At 44.5% G+C, this 17964-nt stretch overlaps 1 protein-coding gene across 2 annotated transcripts in view; it reads right to left on the reverse strand.

Moving 5' to 3' along the window:
* The window catches only part of TRIM33 (tripartite motif containing 33), a 347475-nt gene that overhangs the window by 204048 nt on the left and 125463 nt on the right, over positions 1-17964 (reverse strand). For both annotated transcript variants that reach the window (XM_063955426.1, XM_063955427.1), the window contains exon 3: positions 5600-5747. In XM_063955426.1, the coding sequence (XP_063811496.1) occupies positions 5600-5747 (148 nt within the window). The remainder of the gene's footprint in view (positions 1-5599; positions 5748-17964) is intronic.

Consider the following 17964-nt stretch of genomic DNA (forward strand, 5'->3'; position numbering starts at 1 on the left):
TGATGGCTCAATGTACACAAACTTTGTTTAATACACAATTAAAATTAATGTATTAAATGACCTTCAGGCTGTGGTTATAAGGTGTATATGAAACATAAATGAATTGTGTGTATGTACACAGACATTTTTTGTTTAATGCACAAAGTTATTGGCTAAAATGACCTTCAGAGTGTATTAAGTGTATATGAAAAAAACACATTCTGTGCTTAGGACTTGGATCCCATCCCAGAGATATCTCACTATGGTATGCAATTATTCCAAAATACGGAAAAATCAGATATCCAAAATACTTCTGGTCCCAAGCATTTGGATATGGGATACTGAACCTGTACTATAAATTAACATTCCTAGTAGCTCTGCGGAGGGCAAGTTGCTGCTGCAATTGCGTAGAAATGCCAGCAATGACACTGCAACTCACACCCTTGTGACCCAGACTCGCAGATATTTATACACAGCCCTAAGGGCAGCAAACAAAAAACCATGAGTCTGATGGTACTGTAAGTGCTGTATATAGCTGTACTTACTTGGAAGGGACTCACTGCTAATAGGATTTCCCCCGTAGTCTACGAATATTATGCAAGACTTTTACCTAGACCAGAAGTTCTCAAACGCGGTCCTAAAGGCACCTCAACAGTCCAGGTTTTTAGTTTTAGTGAACATCCCCTGTTGCAGTAGGTCCTCCCGAAGAGGAAGAGGCCCCGGTTCTTCCAGCAGAAGACCCGCGTTCCAAGCCCTTCTTGGCCAGTCCGGAGCAATGAGAGTTGTCTGAACTCTTGTTCTCCTTGTGAGTTTTAGAACTCTTGGAATGAGTGGAAGTGGAGGAAACAAGTACACCGACTTGAACACCCACAAAGACACCAGGACGTCCACTGCCATGGCTTACGGGTCCCTTCACCTGGAACAATACCTCTGAAGCTCCTTGTTGAGACGGGAGGCCATCATGTCAATTTGAGGTACACCCCAAAGATCTGTCACCTCTGTGAACACCTTTGGATGGAGGCCCCACTCTCCTGGATGGAGATCGTGTCGGCTGAGGAAGTCCGCTTCCCAGTTGTCTACACCCAGAATGAAGATTGCTGACAATGCCAAAACTTGTTTTTTTCCCCCCTAGGATTCATGTTACCTCTGACATTGCAGCTCTGATCTTCATTCCGCCCTGTTGTTGGTTTATGTAGGCCACCATCGTTACATTGTCCGACTGTACTTGAATGGCTCGATCTTGCAGAAGATGGGCCGCTTGGAGAAGACCGTTGTAGACGGCTCTTAGTTCCAGAATGTTTATCGGAAGACTGGATTCCAGGCTTGACCACCTTCCTCGAAAAATTACCCCTTGAGTGACAGCGCCCCAGCCCCTGAGACTTGTATCCGTGGTTAGGAGGATCCAATCCTGAATACCAAACCTGCGGCCCTCCAGAAAGTGAGGTAATTGCTGCAACCATAGGAGTGAAATCCTTGCTTTCGGCGACAGGCGTATTTCTCTAGTGCATGTGAAGATGAGAACCCGACCGCTTGTCCAGGAGATTCAGTTGGAAGGACAGAGCATGAAACCTTCCCTACTGTAGGCCTCGCAAGAGGCAACCAACTTCCCCAGAAGGCGAATGCACTGATGAACCGATACCCAAGGTGGGCTTCAGGACGTCCAGGACCATTGTTTGAATCACCAATGCTTTCTCCTCTGGTAGAAACACCCTCCGTACTTCCGTGTCGAGGATCATTCCCAGAAAAGAATCTCCTTGTCAGCTCCAAATGTGATTTTGAAAGGTTCAGGATCCAACAGTGTTCCCTGAGCAGATGAGTCGCGAGAACAATGGACTGCAACATCATCTCCCTGGACCATGCCTTTATAAGCAGATCGTCCAGATATGGGATTATGTTCAACCCCTGCCTGCGGAGGAGAACCATCATCTCTGCCATCACCTTGGTGAACACCCTCGGTGCTATGGAGAGGCCGAATGGTAGTGCCTGGAACTGAAAGGGACTGTCTAACAGTGCAAATCTGAGATAAGCCTGATGCGGCTGCCAAATTGGAACGTGGAGGTACGCATCCTTGATATACAGGGATATCAGGAACTCCCCCTCCTCCAGACCTGAGAACACCGCTCTCAGAGACTCCATTTTGACTTTGAACACCCTCAGAAAGTAGTTTAGCGATTTCAAGTTCACAATTGGCCTGACCGAACCATCCGGTTTCGGTACCACGTAAAGGTTTGAATAACCACCTTTGTTTTGCATACGAGGTGGAACTGGGACAATGACCTGTGACTTTTCCAATTTTTGGATGGCTTCCTGTAGGACAGCCTCGTCTGCCAATAAAGCTGGCAAGCCTGATTTGAAGAAACGGTGAGACGGGAGTTCTTGAAACTCCAGTCTGTACCCCGTGGACACAATATCCTGTACCCAGGTATTCAGACCGGACGACACCCAGATGTGACTGAAACATATGAGCCTCTCCCCCACCGGCCCGTCTTCCAGGCTGTGAGGTCCACCATCATGCTGAGGATTTTGATGTACCAGAAGCAGGCTTCTGTTCTTAGGAACCTGCAGTAGCAGGTTTTTTTGGATTTTGCCCGACCTCCTCTAAAGAAGGCGTTAGAAGGCTTGGTCCTCGTTTTAGCCGTCCGAAAGGACTGCGATGTAGATGAAGAAAAAGGTTTCTTCGTAGATGGCGAGGCTGGGGGAAGAAAAGGTGACTTACCCGCGGTTGCCGTGGAAATCCATGCATACGCCTCCCCAAATAGAGCCTGACCTGTGTAGGGTAGGTTCTCCACACCTCTCTTGGATTCCGCGTTGGCAGACCATTGGCGTAGCCAGAGTCCCTTGCTGCGAGCTGAGACAGACATGGAAGATATCCCTGCAGCCATGGAACCCAGGTCTTTCATGGATTCCACTACAAATCCTGCAGAATCCCGTATGTTACGTAAAAACAATTCAACGTCACTTTTATCCATTGTATCCAAGTCCTCAAGAAATGTGCCTGACCTCTTTACAATAGGCTTAGAAATCCATGCACAGGCAATAGTAGGTCGCAGTATCGCCCCTGAAGCCGTGTATATGGATTTGAGCGTAGTGTCAATTTTGCGATCTGACGGTTCTTTTCATGCGGTAGATCCCGGGACAGGTAAAACCACCTTCTTTGACAGTCTGGAAACAGATGCGTCAACTATGGGTGGGATTTCCCATTTCTTTCTATTCTCAGGGAAGGGAAAAGCAATCAGGACCTTTCTTGGGATCTGGAATTTTTTTCTCCGGGTTTATCCAGGATTTTTCAAACATAGCGTTTAATTCTTTAGACGCTGGGAAGGTTAGTGAGGCTTTCTTATTATCCGTGAAGTAAGCCTCCACAACCTGCTCAGGTGTTGTGTCAGCAATATTCAACACATCTCTAATGGCCTCAATCATCAACTGAACTCCTTTTGCAAGAGATGTCGTCCCCCGCGGCACATCCTCATCACAGTCTGCCGTGTCAGAATCGTATCCGTGTCATCTTGTATAATCTGGGCAAAAACCACATTTTTGAGGGTGTACGCTAGGGGCCCTAGAAGGAACAGAACCGGACCAAACCGCCATAGAATTCTGTAAAACCTGAGTTGCAGTGTCAGTCTGTGCTACCCTAGTAGAAATCTGAGAAATCATACCCTTAAGAGAGATTAACCGCTTAGGTACCCTTGCAGGGATCTGTGATAAAACAGTACAATCCTGATTACATGGAATTGGATAATCCTGAGAGGAATTATCCTCTGCAGGATATGACACAGAGTCCCTAGACCTGGCTTTTGGAGACCGCAAACACTACACACACACACAGGGAAAGGACAAATACAGTTTCCCCCTAAGAATGCCAAGAGTCACAGAGACTGGAGCCAACCCCCACACAGCGCTTTTTTAGATAGAGGGAAGCCACTACCCAACGCTTACTGTGCACCTAAATAGGCTACACAGCATTCCCCCCCACCCCACCCCCTCTACAACCCCCTGGTACCGTACAGTATAGCTGGAGTTGATTTGGAGGGACCGCTCTCCCTGTCAGCGTCTTCACAGTGATCTGCAGGCAGGAAAAATGGCACTGAACGCTGCTGGGTCCGCTCTGAGGAGAAGCTCCGCCCCCTTTCATGGTACTGCTTCCTGCTCGACTGTTCGTTTATACTGGCCTGAGAATTTTGCTGGAATAGGAACCGGGGCCCATGACAGACTTCAATACCAGTGTAGGGTACGGCGCTGGCTCAGGGCACCCCTCACAGCGCCGCACTAAGTACCACTGAACCACCGGAGCGCAGTTAGTACTGCGCTCCCACCCTGTTGCCGCCATCTTCACACCAGCTCCCTGCTTGCTAGGGGAGCCGGTGACTCACTCGCCACTTGAATCTTCTGGCTCTGTAAGGGGGTTGCGGCATGCTGCGGGGGTGAGCGATCACCAGTGGCGGCGAATGATCATTCCCCCCTCAGGAGCTCAGTGTCCGGTCAGCGGAGATAGTGGCTCAGACCCCTCAGGGCGGACACTACTTCCCCCCTCTTAGTCCCTCGAAGCAGAGATGCTGATGCAAGCAGCCTCCCTGTGCCTATACTCTTAATAAAATAATAAAACCAGAGAAACTACTATGGAGCTCCCCTAGCTGTGACCGGCTCCTTCGGGCACATTTTCTAAACAGAGTATGGTAGGAGGGGCATAGAGGGAGGAGCCAGCCCACACTCTTAAACTCTTAAAGTGCCAATGGCTCCTGGTGGACCAGTCTATACCCATGGTACTAATGTGGACCCCAGCATCCTATAGGACTAAGAGAAATGGACTTTAGGCAGGGTCCACCACTCTTCCCCCTTCACAGATACAAATCATTTTCAAGAATACCGGTCACAAGCAAAAAATTCTAAACGTTTTACTTTTATTTAATAATGTAAGTGGTGTTCACAGCACTGCGTGCTCATGTGTGAGCAGACAAGACCAGTTGTCATGTGGATCAACCATTTCTATAACAAATAGCATAAAAACCAGTAAAAAGCAGCAGTTACAAATGACCCACTGGAAACAGTTACATAAATATGAGAACAAGGGAATTAAAGGATTAGGGTACGATGCCTTATAAAACTTTAATTATAACCAATTATGCATGCTTGTTGCACCTCTTGAACACCACAGCTGTACTGATATGGTTGTTTAATGGTTAACCGATGTAACTAAAAGGTTTCAAGATACCGCCTGGGTCCGCAAAGCTTCAATATCACGGCCAATACACTGTGTATACCCGTGATATCTGCAGTGTCTGATAAAGTGCCTGTCATTCTGACAAGCATTCTATCTGCTTGTGTGTGGCCAGCATTAGTAATGAATAAACAATGCGAGGAACTCAATTGAATGGGATGTTGAATAGCACCGGGAATGAGTACCCGGAATTATTCAATAGGCTGCGCTGTAAAACAGTGACTAGATATTCTTCAACCATTTTCAGACCTAACAACTATTCCCCTGGGCACAAATCACAGTACATAGTAAAATACACTTAAGAACACCAGCATAATGTGAATTACTTCCTTTATAGTTATATTTAGCACAGCTCATTAGTAAAAATGACAATCCATGTACATGACCCATCTGTACATGTCTTACCTGAAGATACATCTTCCTTCTTCGTTATCATATGGTCCTTCGTGAATTTAACCCTTTGATGTGCTTCTATACAGGTCTTACATAGCCATTCACCACATTCCACACAAAACCCAACAGCACTTGCATTGTCTTCACAGCTTGTACACACCTAGAGCAAATAGAAAAGGCATTTAGAGCTCGCACAGATATAAAATATAAAGTAAATAAATCTTAGAGACAATAAATTCAAACCTGTTTGTGTGAGTTGGTTATATCTAGTATCAGATACAATGTCAAGAGGAAAAGTCATTAATAAGAACTACACACAATGGTGACAGCACTCACTAGCAGAGCATCAGGAAACGTCTAAAGGAAACAATCACCACCCCCCAACACAAAACATATTTATTACCAAGTATTACTATACATATATTCTGCAATGTTTTACAGAGAATATTTGCCAATTCACATCAGTCCCTGCTGCAGTGGCGCTTACAATTCTATTCCTACCATATGTACATAAACACACCTAGAAGGAGGAAACCCACACAAGCACTGGGAGAATATAATAAACTCCTCACAGTGCTGTGAGGCAGTCATACTAACCATTACACCACACATCCCAACAATAAAGCAAACATCCTTTGAAAGAAGGTAGAACAAGCCTAACCTTTGTCTCAAGTACACAATATGGATCATATACAGAAACATTATCAAAGGTTTAACAAACCAGTTCATTTGCAGAAAATTGATGGCGTACGTAGAAACTGATTTGAGTCATCAATATAGGGGGGTATCCTATTACCCACAGTAATTTGGTGCACAATAAAAACTGTCTTTTTCATGATAAACTCCTGATTGCCAGTTTGGCTTATCCAATTAGTGCCTGTCTGTTTTGTCCAGCAAAATACCATGTACAAAAGAACATAGGTCTGTCTTTTCACAGACCCCATGTGCTTACATGGTACCCATTACAGAATAAATGCTCACTTGTCAGGGACTAAGCGCTGGAATCTGGGCTAATGGGATGGCCCCCGGCGTATCCATTAGCAGCAGCTGTAAATAACCGCAGCTAATTGGATATCACCCATAGTCTTTTGTAGAGTTGTGAATGTTAAGTGGGATGTACACGGAGCGATATTTACGTAATTTCTAAGCAATCTGATTAGATTGCTTAAAAATTAAGCAAACATTGCTTGGTGTGTGGTGGTGCTGGCAACAGCGATGCGCGGCCCAGCGCGTCGCTATCGTCCACTCTAGATTAGGCATGCATGCCTGCCCAATCTAGTGAGATTGCTCACTTCGCCAGGTGAAGTGAGCTTTTTTTTTTTCTCCTCCCTCGCTCAGCACACACATCGCGCTGTGTGCTGAGCTTCAGATATGCGTACTGAGCAATCTGTGCTAGATTACTCAGCACATATCAGCGGATCAGTCAGATAATTGCCCTGTATATGAGGGTCATCAAGCTGGTAATATCGATCAGTTGGATATGCTGGATCAAGGGGGGGAACCTGGATTGCACATCCTATTACTAAAGATATCAAGAGGTGCTATCATGCTGAGGCTTTTAATACTATGTTGGAGGAAGAGAGATGCAGATGCACACTCTTAGCACTAAGAACACTGATAATAAAAATAATTTAAATAAACCCTCACAATTAACATGGAGTATAATTGAAGTTCTTAGCACACATTTGCGCAAATATGCGGGCCCATGTACCGCGGCCAGGTGACTTCATCACATGGGTCCCTAACATCCCTAATATTATCATATTCTATAAATTTATAGAAGACTTACCTCTAAATAGGGCCTTATCAATGTGTGATCTGAAATGCAGGAACCCAGCTAATTAAAACACCTGAGGGTGAATGGGAGGAGTGCCAATCCAGAGGAAGGAAGCCTTGCCTTCCAGTGTACAATATATACACAAATATAGTGGAAAAAGGGGGGGAACCTGGATTGCACATCCTATTACTAAAGATATCAAGAGGTGCTATCATGCTGGATCGTCCAGCATATCCCTCCGCTTCGATATTTTGAAAGTGTCATGTCTGCCACATCCAGCAGTGTATGCCTTGCTGCAGCCGACCGACATTTCCCTCAGATCCTTCACATGGAATGAGTGCCTGAAACGATTTAATTGGCTACGCAGTAAAACTGTAACTACAGTATTTCTGCTGATAGCCTCCTGAGGCGCAATCAGAAATCAGATTAAACTAGTACTGTGATGCTAGTTGTGAGCTTACGGTGTGAGAAGTGAGCCAGTGGAGAAGTTGCCCAAGGCAATCAATCAGCTGCTCTGTATAAATTTTATGGTATGCAAATTATAAATGTTACTTTAATGCTGATAGGTTGCTATTGGCAACTTCTCCACAGGCACACTTCTCCACTCTTTACACTGTCTTATGAATACACCCCTAAGCACATAAAGTGCATTTCCTGACTTAAGTGCTGGATGCGATATGGACAACTGAATAGCTCCGGTCAATCATTCCAAATGCAATACAACATCGCATTTAACTGAATTCCCCTCTATAGGATCGATTCAATTGAACGCACAGTGGGCCGTATTCACATCTTATCGCGGGTCCCGGCACCCACCAGTAGCTATTCAAATGTTGCTGCCAACAGGCGCGAGAAGTTCATTTCAGTGCGCTACCCCTAGGGGTGGCGCACAAATGCACATAGAGAGACCCATTTGGGTACCCAAACAGACCTTTTCACACTCGCGCCCATTACTTTAGTCGGGTTTAGGTGCTTTGTGTGCCTGAACTTGTGTAAAGGGTGTTATGAGCGCAATAAGTGGAGGCAACTGAATATCGCCTCTCGATCTCCCGTCACATTAGATGGGAGATCGGGAGCGAATAAACACTTGAATTACCACCACTGAATAGCACTGGGAGGAAGCTCCCGGAGCTATTCAATTCAGCACAATGTTATCCCCGACTAGAGGATTTCGTCTCGCACCCTTCCAGGGATGCTAGTAGAAATCAGACAAAACTAGGTCTACGGTGCTGTTTTGTGCCCTAGCGCGGCACAAACGGCATCATGGCTCCGACTTAGTATCGTGCTGAAATGAATAGCTCTGGGAGCTCCTTCCTAGCGCTTTTCAATTGAACCCTTATTTCTGATAATTCTGCTCAAAACACACAGGCTGAATACTTGCATAGGAGTGCAAAGCAATGTACAGGGTGATTCAAAAGTCGCAGTAGACTCTTGTTTCAAAAACTGTGCGGGAAATGGGAAAACTGAAAACTCCAGTAAGGTATGGGTGAGGTGGGCTATCTTTTAGGGTAAGTACCGAAACATGGGCGCCATCTTGAATCTAAGTCAGTTTTTCTATTTCCTGCACAGTTTTTGAAACAAAAGGGTATACTGTGACTTTTGAATCACCCTATATAATTAGATTCAAGTATCAATGATCATTGTCAGTACAATTATTATACTCATGAAGTTCTGCCTAGTACAAATTTTAAAGTTCAATAGTGTCAGTATACTTTAGGGTATGCGGCCTTTGAAAAGGTACCGTCTGGGCTATGCACCTACTTTAGAAACGGGTGACAGACCTTAAAGGGTTGTCTCTTCTATTTTGGGCCACAAGGCACTTCATAACAGTATCACATAGTGAATGTGTTACTTTATGACATCTAATGTCCATATTTACTTACTCTGTTAAAGCTATATTCCTCATGCTATGAAAATACTACAGTTCAGAACAAAGTACACAGGCCCACATCAAGACAGTCTGCGTATATATAATCGTGTTGCATCAAATCCATTATTTTAGGAGAATCTGGCAAACCACCAAATCATTTCAGCTTAAGTCTATAGAATAACAAACTGAACATGATCTAAAATTAACTTAAATTTTTTTGCTCCTGGATTATAAAACAAAAATAAAATAAAAAAAATTATGCTGTAGATTGTAGAATCACAGGGATATGAGAATTTTGTCTAAAAATTAAATTAAAATAAAAATCTGGTGCCCCAAGAAGAAATTTATATTGGGCACACCTTTAATAATAATAATGGACATTTTAACTTTATAGGAACATATTTAGGGGGGGGGATTAAATTAGAGGCAATAAAGTGTTACGTTTTCGACTGTTACCTTATCGCATATATCGCCCATTCAGTTCTCATATCGTCGGATATCGGGTGTCAACTTATCGGGCAATCCAATTAGAAATTGGGTGCTAATTGTTTCACCTTTCTGGTTTTTCACAAGTATAGGTGAAAATGAGGAATGTTGCCTGTACCCCAAGAAAGACAAATATTTGATAACAGTATTATAGAAGTCTATTAGTGGCAATAATAAAAATATTCGGGGTTCTTAAATTGTGTCAAATGGCTGTTATAAGCATATTCCTAAAACTGAAAAAAATAGAAAGCAAGTGTTTGTCTGCAAAATTAGGAGGAATTAAATTGTTTATGCATGCCCAGATGTGCCCAATCACACATCAGGTGCTATTTAATTGTTTATCGCGACATTCGCGCCCAGAAGTGCAAGGTTCAGCTGTGTATAATGGCTAAACCAGACTAAAGTTCTGGGCGCGATGTGAAAAGTGTCATTTGGGCGCCTATACGGGTCACTTTTCACACATTTCTTCTCATAAGGGGGGCTGCAAGTAGAAATGTGTCTATCCATGGCTAATCAGGCCTGAACGGAGCAACAATTCAATTGCTCCATTGGGCGCCATCTAGTGGCGGCCGCAGAATTAAATAATTGAATTTCCTCCTAAATGCTCTTAAATTAGGAGTGCATAAAAATGCTTGAAAGCATATATTTCTGCAATTTTAAGCCATGTTTAACACACCTAAAGCCCACCTGCAATCTTAAACACACCTGCCCCATTCATACAACACCTCCATATACCTATCCCACATCACTTAACCCATTTCCCCGCATTCTGCATGTTTTTACTCCAAAAATGTCACATCATTGGCGAAATAAGGATAATTACAAGATTCTAACTGTACATAGACTGAAGAAACTGACTTATCCTGAGGAAAAAACTGCAAATACAGGAACAGCAAAGGCCACACAAGTTGCAATAGAACCCATCGCCCCAGTGCTGCGAGACACGGTTACCGTGCTGCCAACAAAAAGATGTCTATATTCAAAATAGTCAACAATTTTGGGTGAACAGGAGATAAAAGGGGTGCATAGAAAAGCAATTTATACAGATTGAGGCAAACAGAAACAGTACTATAAATGGCAAGAAATGGTGATGGGTTTCAGCACTTTTCTGAGCACTGAACAGAACAAACTATCCATGCTAGAGTTTTTGTTCCTGCTCCCATGCTAGAGTTTTTGTTCCTGCTCAGAGACTCTGCCTATTTTTCGCATGTAGTCCTTTAACAGAACACTATTTAAATCGTGGGTCTTCTAATGACCTTAACAGTGGTAATAAACCATAAAAATAAGGACGAGGGGATGAAAGGATCAGGTAATATTGCCATATAAGATGGCTAGCGAGCACTCAATGAGTTATTTAGCAAGAGACCATAACATAATGAACCTATTAAAGTAATTTGTTAAAATGAATTTACCAACTAAGATACAATGTACAGCAAAATACAAAATAAACATACCAATTAAATAAAATACAACTACACTAATAGAAAACGTGTGTTTTTAGTGTGGTGTGTGCATGAGACAATTGCATGGATATAACCATAATTGTATGCAAACTATGCTTCCACACACCATCTATCCCAGATTCTTTAAAGCTGGGTACACACCTGAACAACTTGCTGATCATCTGGCGGATCTTATAACTGTGCAATTATGTGTCCCTGCATACACACAATGCAAACATCCTAAATGTCACCTGTGTGTACTCCACATTGCATCTGTCCAATTGACGTTCAGTACATGAAATGGGACAATGAGGTGAAGGTAAAAAATGTGTCTGCAAACTTGGGAGTTTGGACGCCCAAAGCAGGGAGATTAGGGGGTATATTCAAATAAGGTCGAAACTGCCGTCTTGTTGAAAAGACGCCAGTTTATTACTTTTTCAGGTCGGAAGGGGTTCCGACCTATTCAGTCCCCATTTTTTTTTTTTATTCGACAAGTCGGGGAATTCGACTTGTAGAATAGTACGTGAATCGGCAGTATAGCTGCCGATTCACGTGCTTATGAGGGAAACGGGGCCAAACTAGACCGGTTTTGGCCCCGTTTCCGACCATCTCAGTCAGACTTAAAAAAAAAAAAAAACGAACTGAGATGAGGGACCTGGGAGGAGGAGAGGGGGGAGAGCCGCGGGCAGACCGGGTACAGCAGCACTACAGCACAGCGCTGTAGGAGGATGTGGCACAGCCGCCGCTCACGGCAGCGTCCACCCGGCTCCAGCAAGTGAGATCCCGCTTGCCGGAGCCGGGTGGACGCTGCAGTGAGGTCTGGCGGCTGTGTCACATCCTCCTGCAGCGCTGCTGTCCCCCGTCTGCCCTCGGCTGTCCCCCTTCTCCGGTCCCTCATCGCAATTCAACTATGTTAAAGTCGAATTGAGATGGGCATTGAATAGCCCTTGTCAGATCCATTCCGACAAATGCATGTCGGAATGGATCCGACCTCAATTGAATATACCCCTAGGTAGCTAAACCTGGTCTGTTTTTACACAATGTGCATGGGCGCCCAAACACAATTGTGACCATTGTTTGGGTGTTTAAAATTCCAGTTTAGATACCCAAAACAATTGAAACGGCACCGTAGTGTGTACCTAGGTTAAGTGTAGGAATTGATAAATACAAAGTGCGACCAAAGCTACATACATGTAGATGCACAAGAATTTTTGCACAAATGCAGTATGAAAAAACAGCAGTTTGCACCACAGAAAACCACATCCATCTTCAACTTCACATGTAGAAACTAGACTGTTGTGTTTACTGAAAATCAGAATCATTGTGCTGCATGTTCCTTTTTTGCCGCATTTTCCACATGCAATGCTTTTAAAAAATGATAAAATGTAAACAAAAGCGCTACAAATCCAAACGATCTGTTCAGAAAATAAATAAATAAATGTACCTGAAACAGGTCACAGCCCCATTGTAATACCAAATGAACCAGACTTGATTAAGTCTGACAGGAGAGTTATGACAGCCTTATCAGGGAAGATCATGTGTAATCTTTGCAGACTGATGAGCTCTGCAGATAGAACGTATTCCATAGCACCATAACAAAGACTAGGGAAAAACCTAAAAACAAAGTTCACCACCAATAACATTTCAGACATGGCAGATCATTTATTTCAAGTTTATTGTTCTTTCAACTGTCCTACATACAATGGTTTCTATTATGAGATTTAGGGGTATATTCAATAACATATTCAGTTCCTTATTCAATTTGCGGGCCTCTGACTACGTTTGTCCAGTTTTCGACATGCCAATCAAACTTTTTTTTTTTTTTTTTAAAGTCGAATTGACAAAAACAGGACAAAAAAAAAAAAAACAAAACAGAAGAAAACGCTGCAAATTCACCAAAACTGGTAGATTAGCGGCAAATTCGCTGATCCGCCTGTTTCAACAGTATTGGCATTTCCGACAAGTCGAAAATATACATTATGGTAAAAACTTACCATTGATAACGGTATTTCTCCTAAGTTCACAGTATCCACAGGATAACATTGGCCCGGTGCTGGTTCTAAAAATACAGGGGATCCCCTGTCCATTTTTTCCCCCGTATTTTTACAACCAGGACTGGCTCAAAGAGCCCGAGGCTGGTTATGCTTAGGAGGGGGGACCCCACGTAATTTTTTTTCGGGTTTTTTAACGATTTTTGTGCCGTCCGAAAAGTCGAATCCAGGACGCACTTATCCGTCAATTGGTCCGTTTCTCGACAGCGGGACTGTCAAATCCGTTTTTTATTGAATATGTCGAATTCCGGCACCTGCCGGCCGGAATTCGACGGTCGAATTGTGTCGAATTTAAAAACGGGCGAAAAAATGCTGCAATTCGCCTGGAATTGCATATACCCCCATATCTCCAGAAGGATATAAATACATTAGAGAGTGTACAAAGAAGGGCAACTAAAATGGTGCATGGCCTACATCACAAAACGTACCCGGAAAGGCTAAAAGATCTTAACATGTATAGTTTGGAGCAGAGAAGGGAAAGGGGGGACATGATAGAAACTTTCAAATATACCAAAGGTTTTAACAAAGTTCAGGAGGGAAACAATCTCCAAAGGAAGAGAAGCAATAGGACCAGAGGACATGCACTGAGACTGGAGGGGGGAGGTTCAGGGGAAATTTAAGGAAAAATTATTTCACAGAAAGGGTAGTGGATAAGTGGAATAGCCTCCCATCAGAGGTGGTAGAGGCTAAGACTGTAGAGCAATGTAAACATGCTTGGGATAGGCATATGAATATCCTTACAAAGAATTAAGGTTCAAAAAGGGTTGAGATTGCCTAAAGGAAAAAAAAAAAAGGGGCAGACTAGATGGGCCAAGTGGTTCTTATCTGCCGTCAAATTCTATGTTTCTATGTTTCTATATATGACGACGCGACAGCAGATTTGCACCAAACGGTCAAAGCTTTTCGGCCTCCAAGCATGCAGCGGGACCGTCCATATATCCCCGCCTCCTGGCTCAGGCAAACCAGTTGTTTTTCCAAAGCTCAATGCAGGAGCATCATAGAGAGCCCTAATCAGGCGAGAAGAACACACATGCACACCCTTCCGTACAAGAAGGAAGAGGTGAGTGAAAGGATCCTCAAATCAAGTGCGTCAGGGTGGGATCCCTGTGGATACTGTGGACTTAGGAGAAATACCGTTATCAACAGTAAGTTCTTACCATAACGATTATTTCTCAGGCAGGGTCTACAGGTTATCCACAGGATAACATTGGGATGTCCGAAAGCAATTTAGTGGTGGGGACACTCCTGATTGGACAGGAGAATCCTTCACCCGAATTCAGCACCCTGAGAGGCAAAGGTATCAACGGCATAATGTCTAATGAATGTGTTAATGGAAGACCATGTGGCTGCCTTACATATCTGTTCTGCTGAAGCACCACGTTGTGCTGCCCAGGAAGGACCTACCATACGAGTAGAGTGATCAGAGACATTGGCCGGAACAGGGAGATCAGCTTGAGAATATGCTTCTGAAATCTTCATCAGAAGCCACCTCGCCAGTATCTGCTTATCAGCAGGCCATTCTCTCTTGTGAAATCCATAGAGAACGAAGATAGAATTGGTCTTTCTGATGGCACTGGTACAATCTACGTAGATCCTTAAAGCATGGACTACGTCCAACGATGCAGAGAGGTCCGGCCCCTGAAAGGCCGGGACTACAATTTCTTCATTAAGGTGGAATTTAGACACCAACTTAAGAAGATACCCAGATTTAGTTCTGAGAACTGCTCTATCTGGATCAGAGCTCAGTAGAGTGGTATACAGGTAGACTCACCCCGCTTCCAGGACCGATCAATACGTTAGCAAACGCCGAGTGGATCCAGACGCAAATAGTGTACACAACCGCTAAGTGAACATACAGTGAACACAGTCGTCCAAGTGAACACTGACGCACCAGCCACACTGCCACCTATGCTGCGACTGGGTCCCATTAGATGCACAGCGTCTCAGACGGAAGCAGGAAAACAGTTCATGGCGGGAGACTCTAAGGAAACTGGTCATGAACCAGGGAAGCGTCTGACGCCCCATTGCTGACATCATCAACCCTAGGGATCGCGGCCTCATACTACCCCCCTGGAGCCTATGATCACTAAGGCCTAGCGCTGGTGCACCCTAGGTGGCAGCTGTATCAGCGACTGTTTGGTAGTCTCCTCCTAAAACAGTGCAGCTGTGTCTGCGTTCCCCCTCTAAGGGGAACCGATGCCTTACCTTCTCCCCGTGCTTCGGCCACAGCCTGGTAACGTCTGCTGGACTTGCTAGTATATCCGACACAGACGCCCACTGAAACAGCACTGTACTCGTGGGTCAGCGTTGTCGCAACCCGGCAGGGAGTTGTTGGAGCGACTCTTTCTAAGGTACGTATAAGACGCTTTTTAGAAAGATCACTCAACAAAAATACTATAAAAATAAAATGAAACAGCAGCCCTCTTTACAATGGTCCGGCTCTAGCCACAACGAACAAAAAACTGATTTGCCTGAGCCAGAAGTCGGGGATATATGGACGGGCCCGTTCCATGCTGAGAGGCCAAAAAGCTTTGACCGTTTGGTGCAAATCCGCTGTCGCATCATATCCCAATGTTATCCTGTGGATAACCTGTGGACCTTGCCGCAGAAAAGGACGAAAAAGTGCAGTTTTCTCGACCTGTCGGAAATTCCGACAGGAATTGAATATACTTAATACATACAATGCTCAAGTCTCATTTCAAGTAGGTAACACAGGCAAAGTAAATATTTCTAGCTCATGCCAAGTACATAGCATGGGCACACAGACTAAGCAAAAAGTGTATGCTGCATTCATGTGCTTTAAAATGTCTAGGAAATCCTGTGTATGAGTCTGCAATACATCACAAAGTAGTAACGACTCGCACTGCACGGTGACAGAAAGCCACATGCAGGCACTTTCACATGAGCTATATATAAACATAACATACTACAGAAAAGGAAACTATATACACAACCATTCATTAACATACAGTTAATCAAAAATTTGCAATTAAATTTAACATTAAAAAGAGAAGTGATGCCATCCAGTGTAGGATTACTTTGTCTGTAGGACAAAAAAGCTATCTTTTTGTGTAGTCTGCTAAAGTGATATTAATGATCTCCCCTATTTATATAGTACAAATTCCTGAGGCAATCTGAATATTCCATAAAAATGATAGAACAGCCCCGTTTAGATGGTCTTTCAGACGCCTAAAACAAGTGAATCGGCCTCATAGACCTACTTCATAACTTTGGGGACGAATCAATTCACACACGAGAATTTAGCTCCCGAGCTACAGATGCTTCCTCATTCATCCAGCCACAATACACCATGTAGAGTGAGATACCTGGCATGAGTGAGACGCCAGGTACCCCTCAACTCTGCTAACTTTGGGTTTCTTTATTGCAGGAAAAGCATCTTAGTGACAACACAATATAAATAGGACACACAAGGAGACTGTGCCGATTACTTTGATATATGACACTTGTATATTTTGTGTGACCGAGTCTGTATACGGAGCAGAACAGAACTTGTATTGGAAAAAAGCTTCTGCTGCTAGATTGCAGCACTTAGTAAACAGAGTCAGAGACAAAGGGATGTATTCAGTAAGTCGGAAACTGCAGTCTTGTCAAAAAGACGGCAGTTTCCGACTGGAATAGGTCGAAAGGGGTTCCGACCTATTCAATACGGGCACATTTTTCTGACAAGTTGGGAAATCCGGCTTGTCGGAATGCTGTCGGAGAGCAGGTGGAACGGCGGAATACCCGCCGGTCGCCTGCTACTGTCGGAAACGGGGCCAAATCCGAGACAGGTTTTGGCCCCCTTTCCGACAATCTCAATCAGACTTTAAAAAAAAGTCGTATTGAGCAGGGTGTCCCCCTGGGTGTACTCCATGCAGCGCCACCCCTCCACCGCAGACAACTCCCCCAGCCAGCTCCCCCGTCGACGCACACATTAACCCCCGCTGACGCCAGCTCCCCCCGCCGTTGCACACATTAACCACCGCCGCCAGCTCCCCCCACCGCCACACACATCACCCCCCATGCTGCTGCCAGCTCCTACTGCTGCCAATGACAGTGCACCTGGCAGCCGCTGACCGCAGCAGCAGGACAGGACACCAGGAATAGCCAAATCTGACAGTCTGATTTGGACGTTCATTGAAAAGGGGTTGTCCGATCCATTCTGACAAACGCATGTTGGAATGGATCAGACTCTTATTGAATACACCCCTCAGTGTCACACACAGATATGGGTCATTCCACATCAAATCACCCAATAAAAACGAAATGTCCACAAACCATCTCAGATTTTTACGATTTATTTTTTTTTAGTTGAGAGGATGTCTAAACAACGATTTCTGCCAAATATCTCGACTGACAATTCGTTTATTAAAAAATTGATTTTGAGGGGCGTGGCCTAGCCTGCAAGCAGTGAGGACTGCACTTTTATGAGCTCCTGCCAGCCCTGATAAATTAACTATATTATTGCAGTTTTTTACAGCCCTCCTATATTGCCCTGCAGCATCTGGGGCCGAGTGGATCAGGTCACGGAGCCGGAGAACTCATCTAAGGGTCCCTGCGGGTTGTGGCCTCCCCTCCCTGTGCATCCGGAGAATAAAGTTTGGGCGCCCCCCGGACCGAAGGCTAAGCTGTGAGCTGCTGCAGAGACGTCTGTCCCGGAGAAGAGAGCAGCGGCTGCACCCGCACTCATCTTCCCCCGTCTCCCCCTGTGACCTGGCGGCTGAGGACTGCCATATCAGCGTTCGGCAGCG

Source organism: Pseudophryne corroboree, chromosome 2, assembly GCF_028390025.1.
Source record: "Pseudophryne corroboree isolate aPseCor3 chromosome 2, aPseCor3.hap2, whole genome shotgun sequence".
NCBI classification, from domain to species: domain Eukaryota; kingdom Metazoa; phylum Chordata; class Amphibia; order Anura; family Myobatrachidae; genus Pseudophryne; species Pseudophryne corroboree.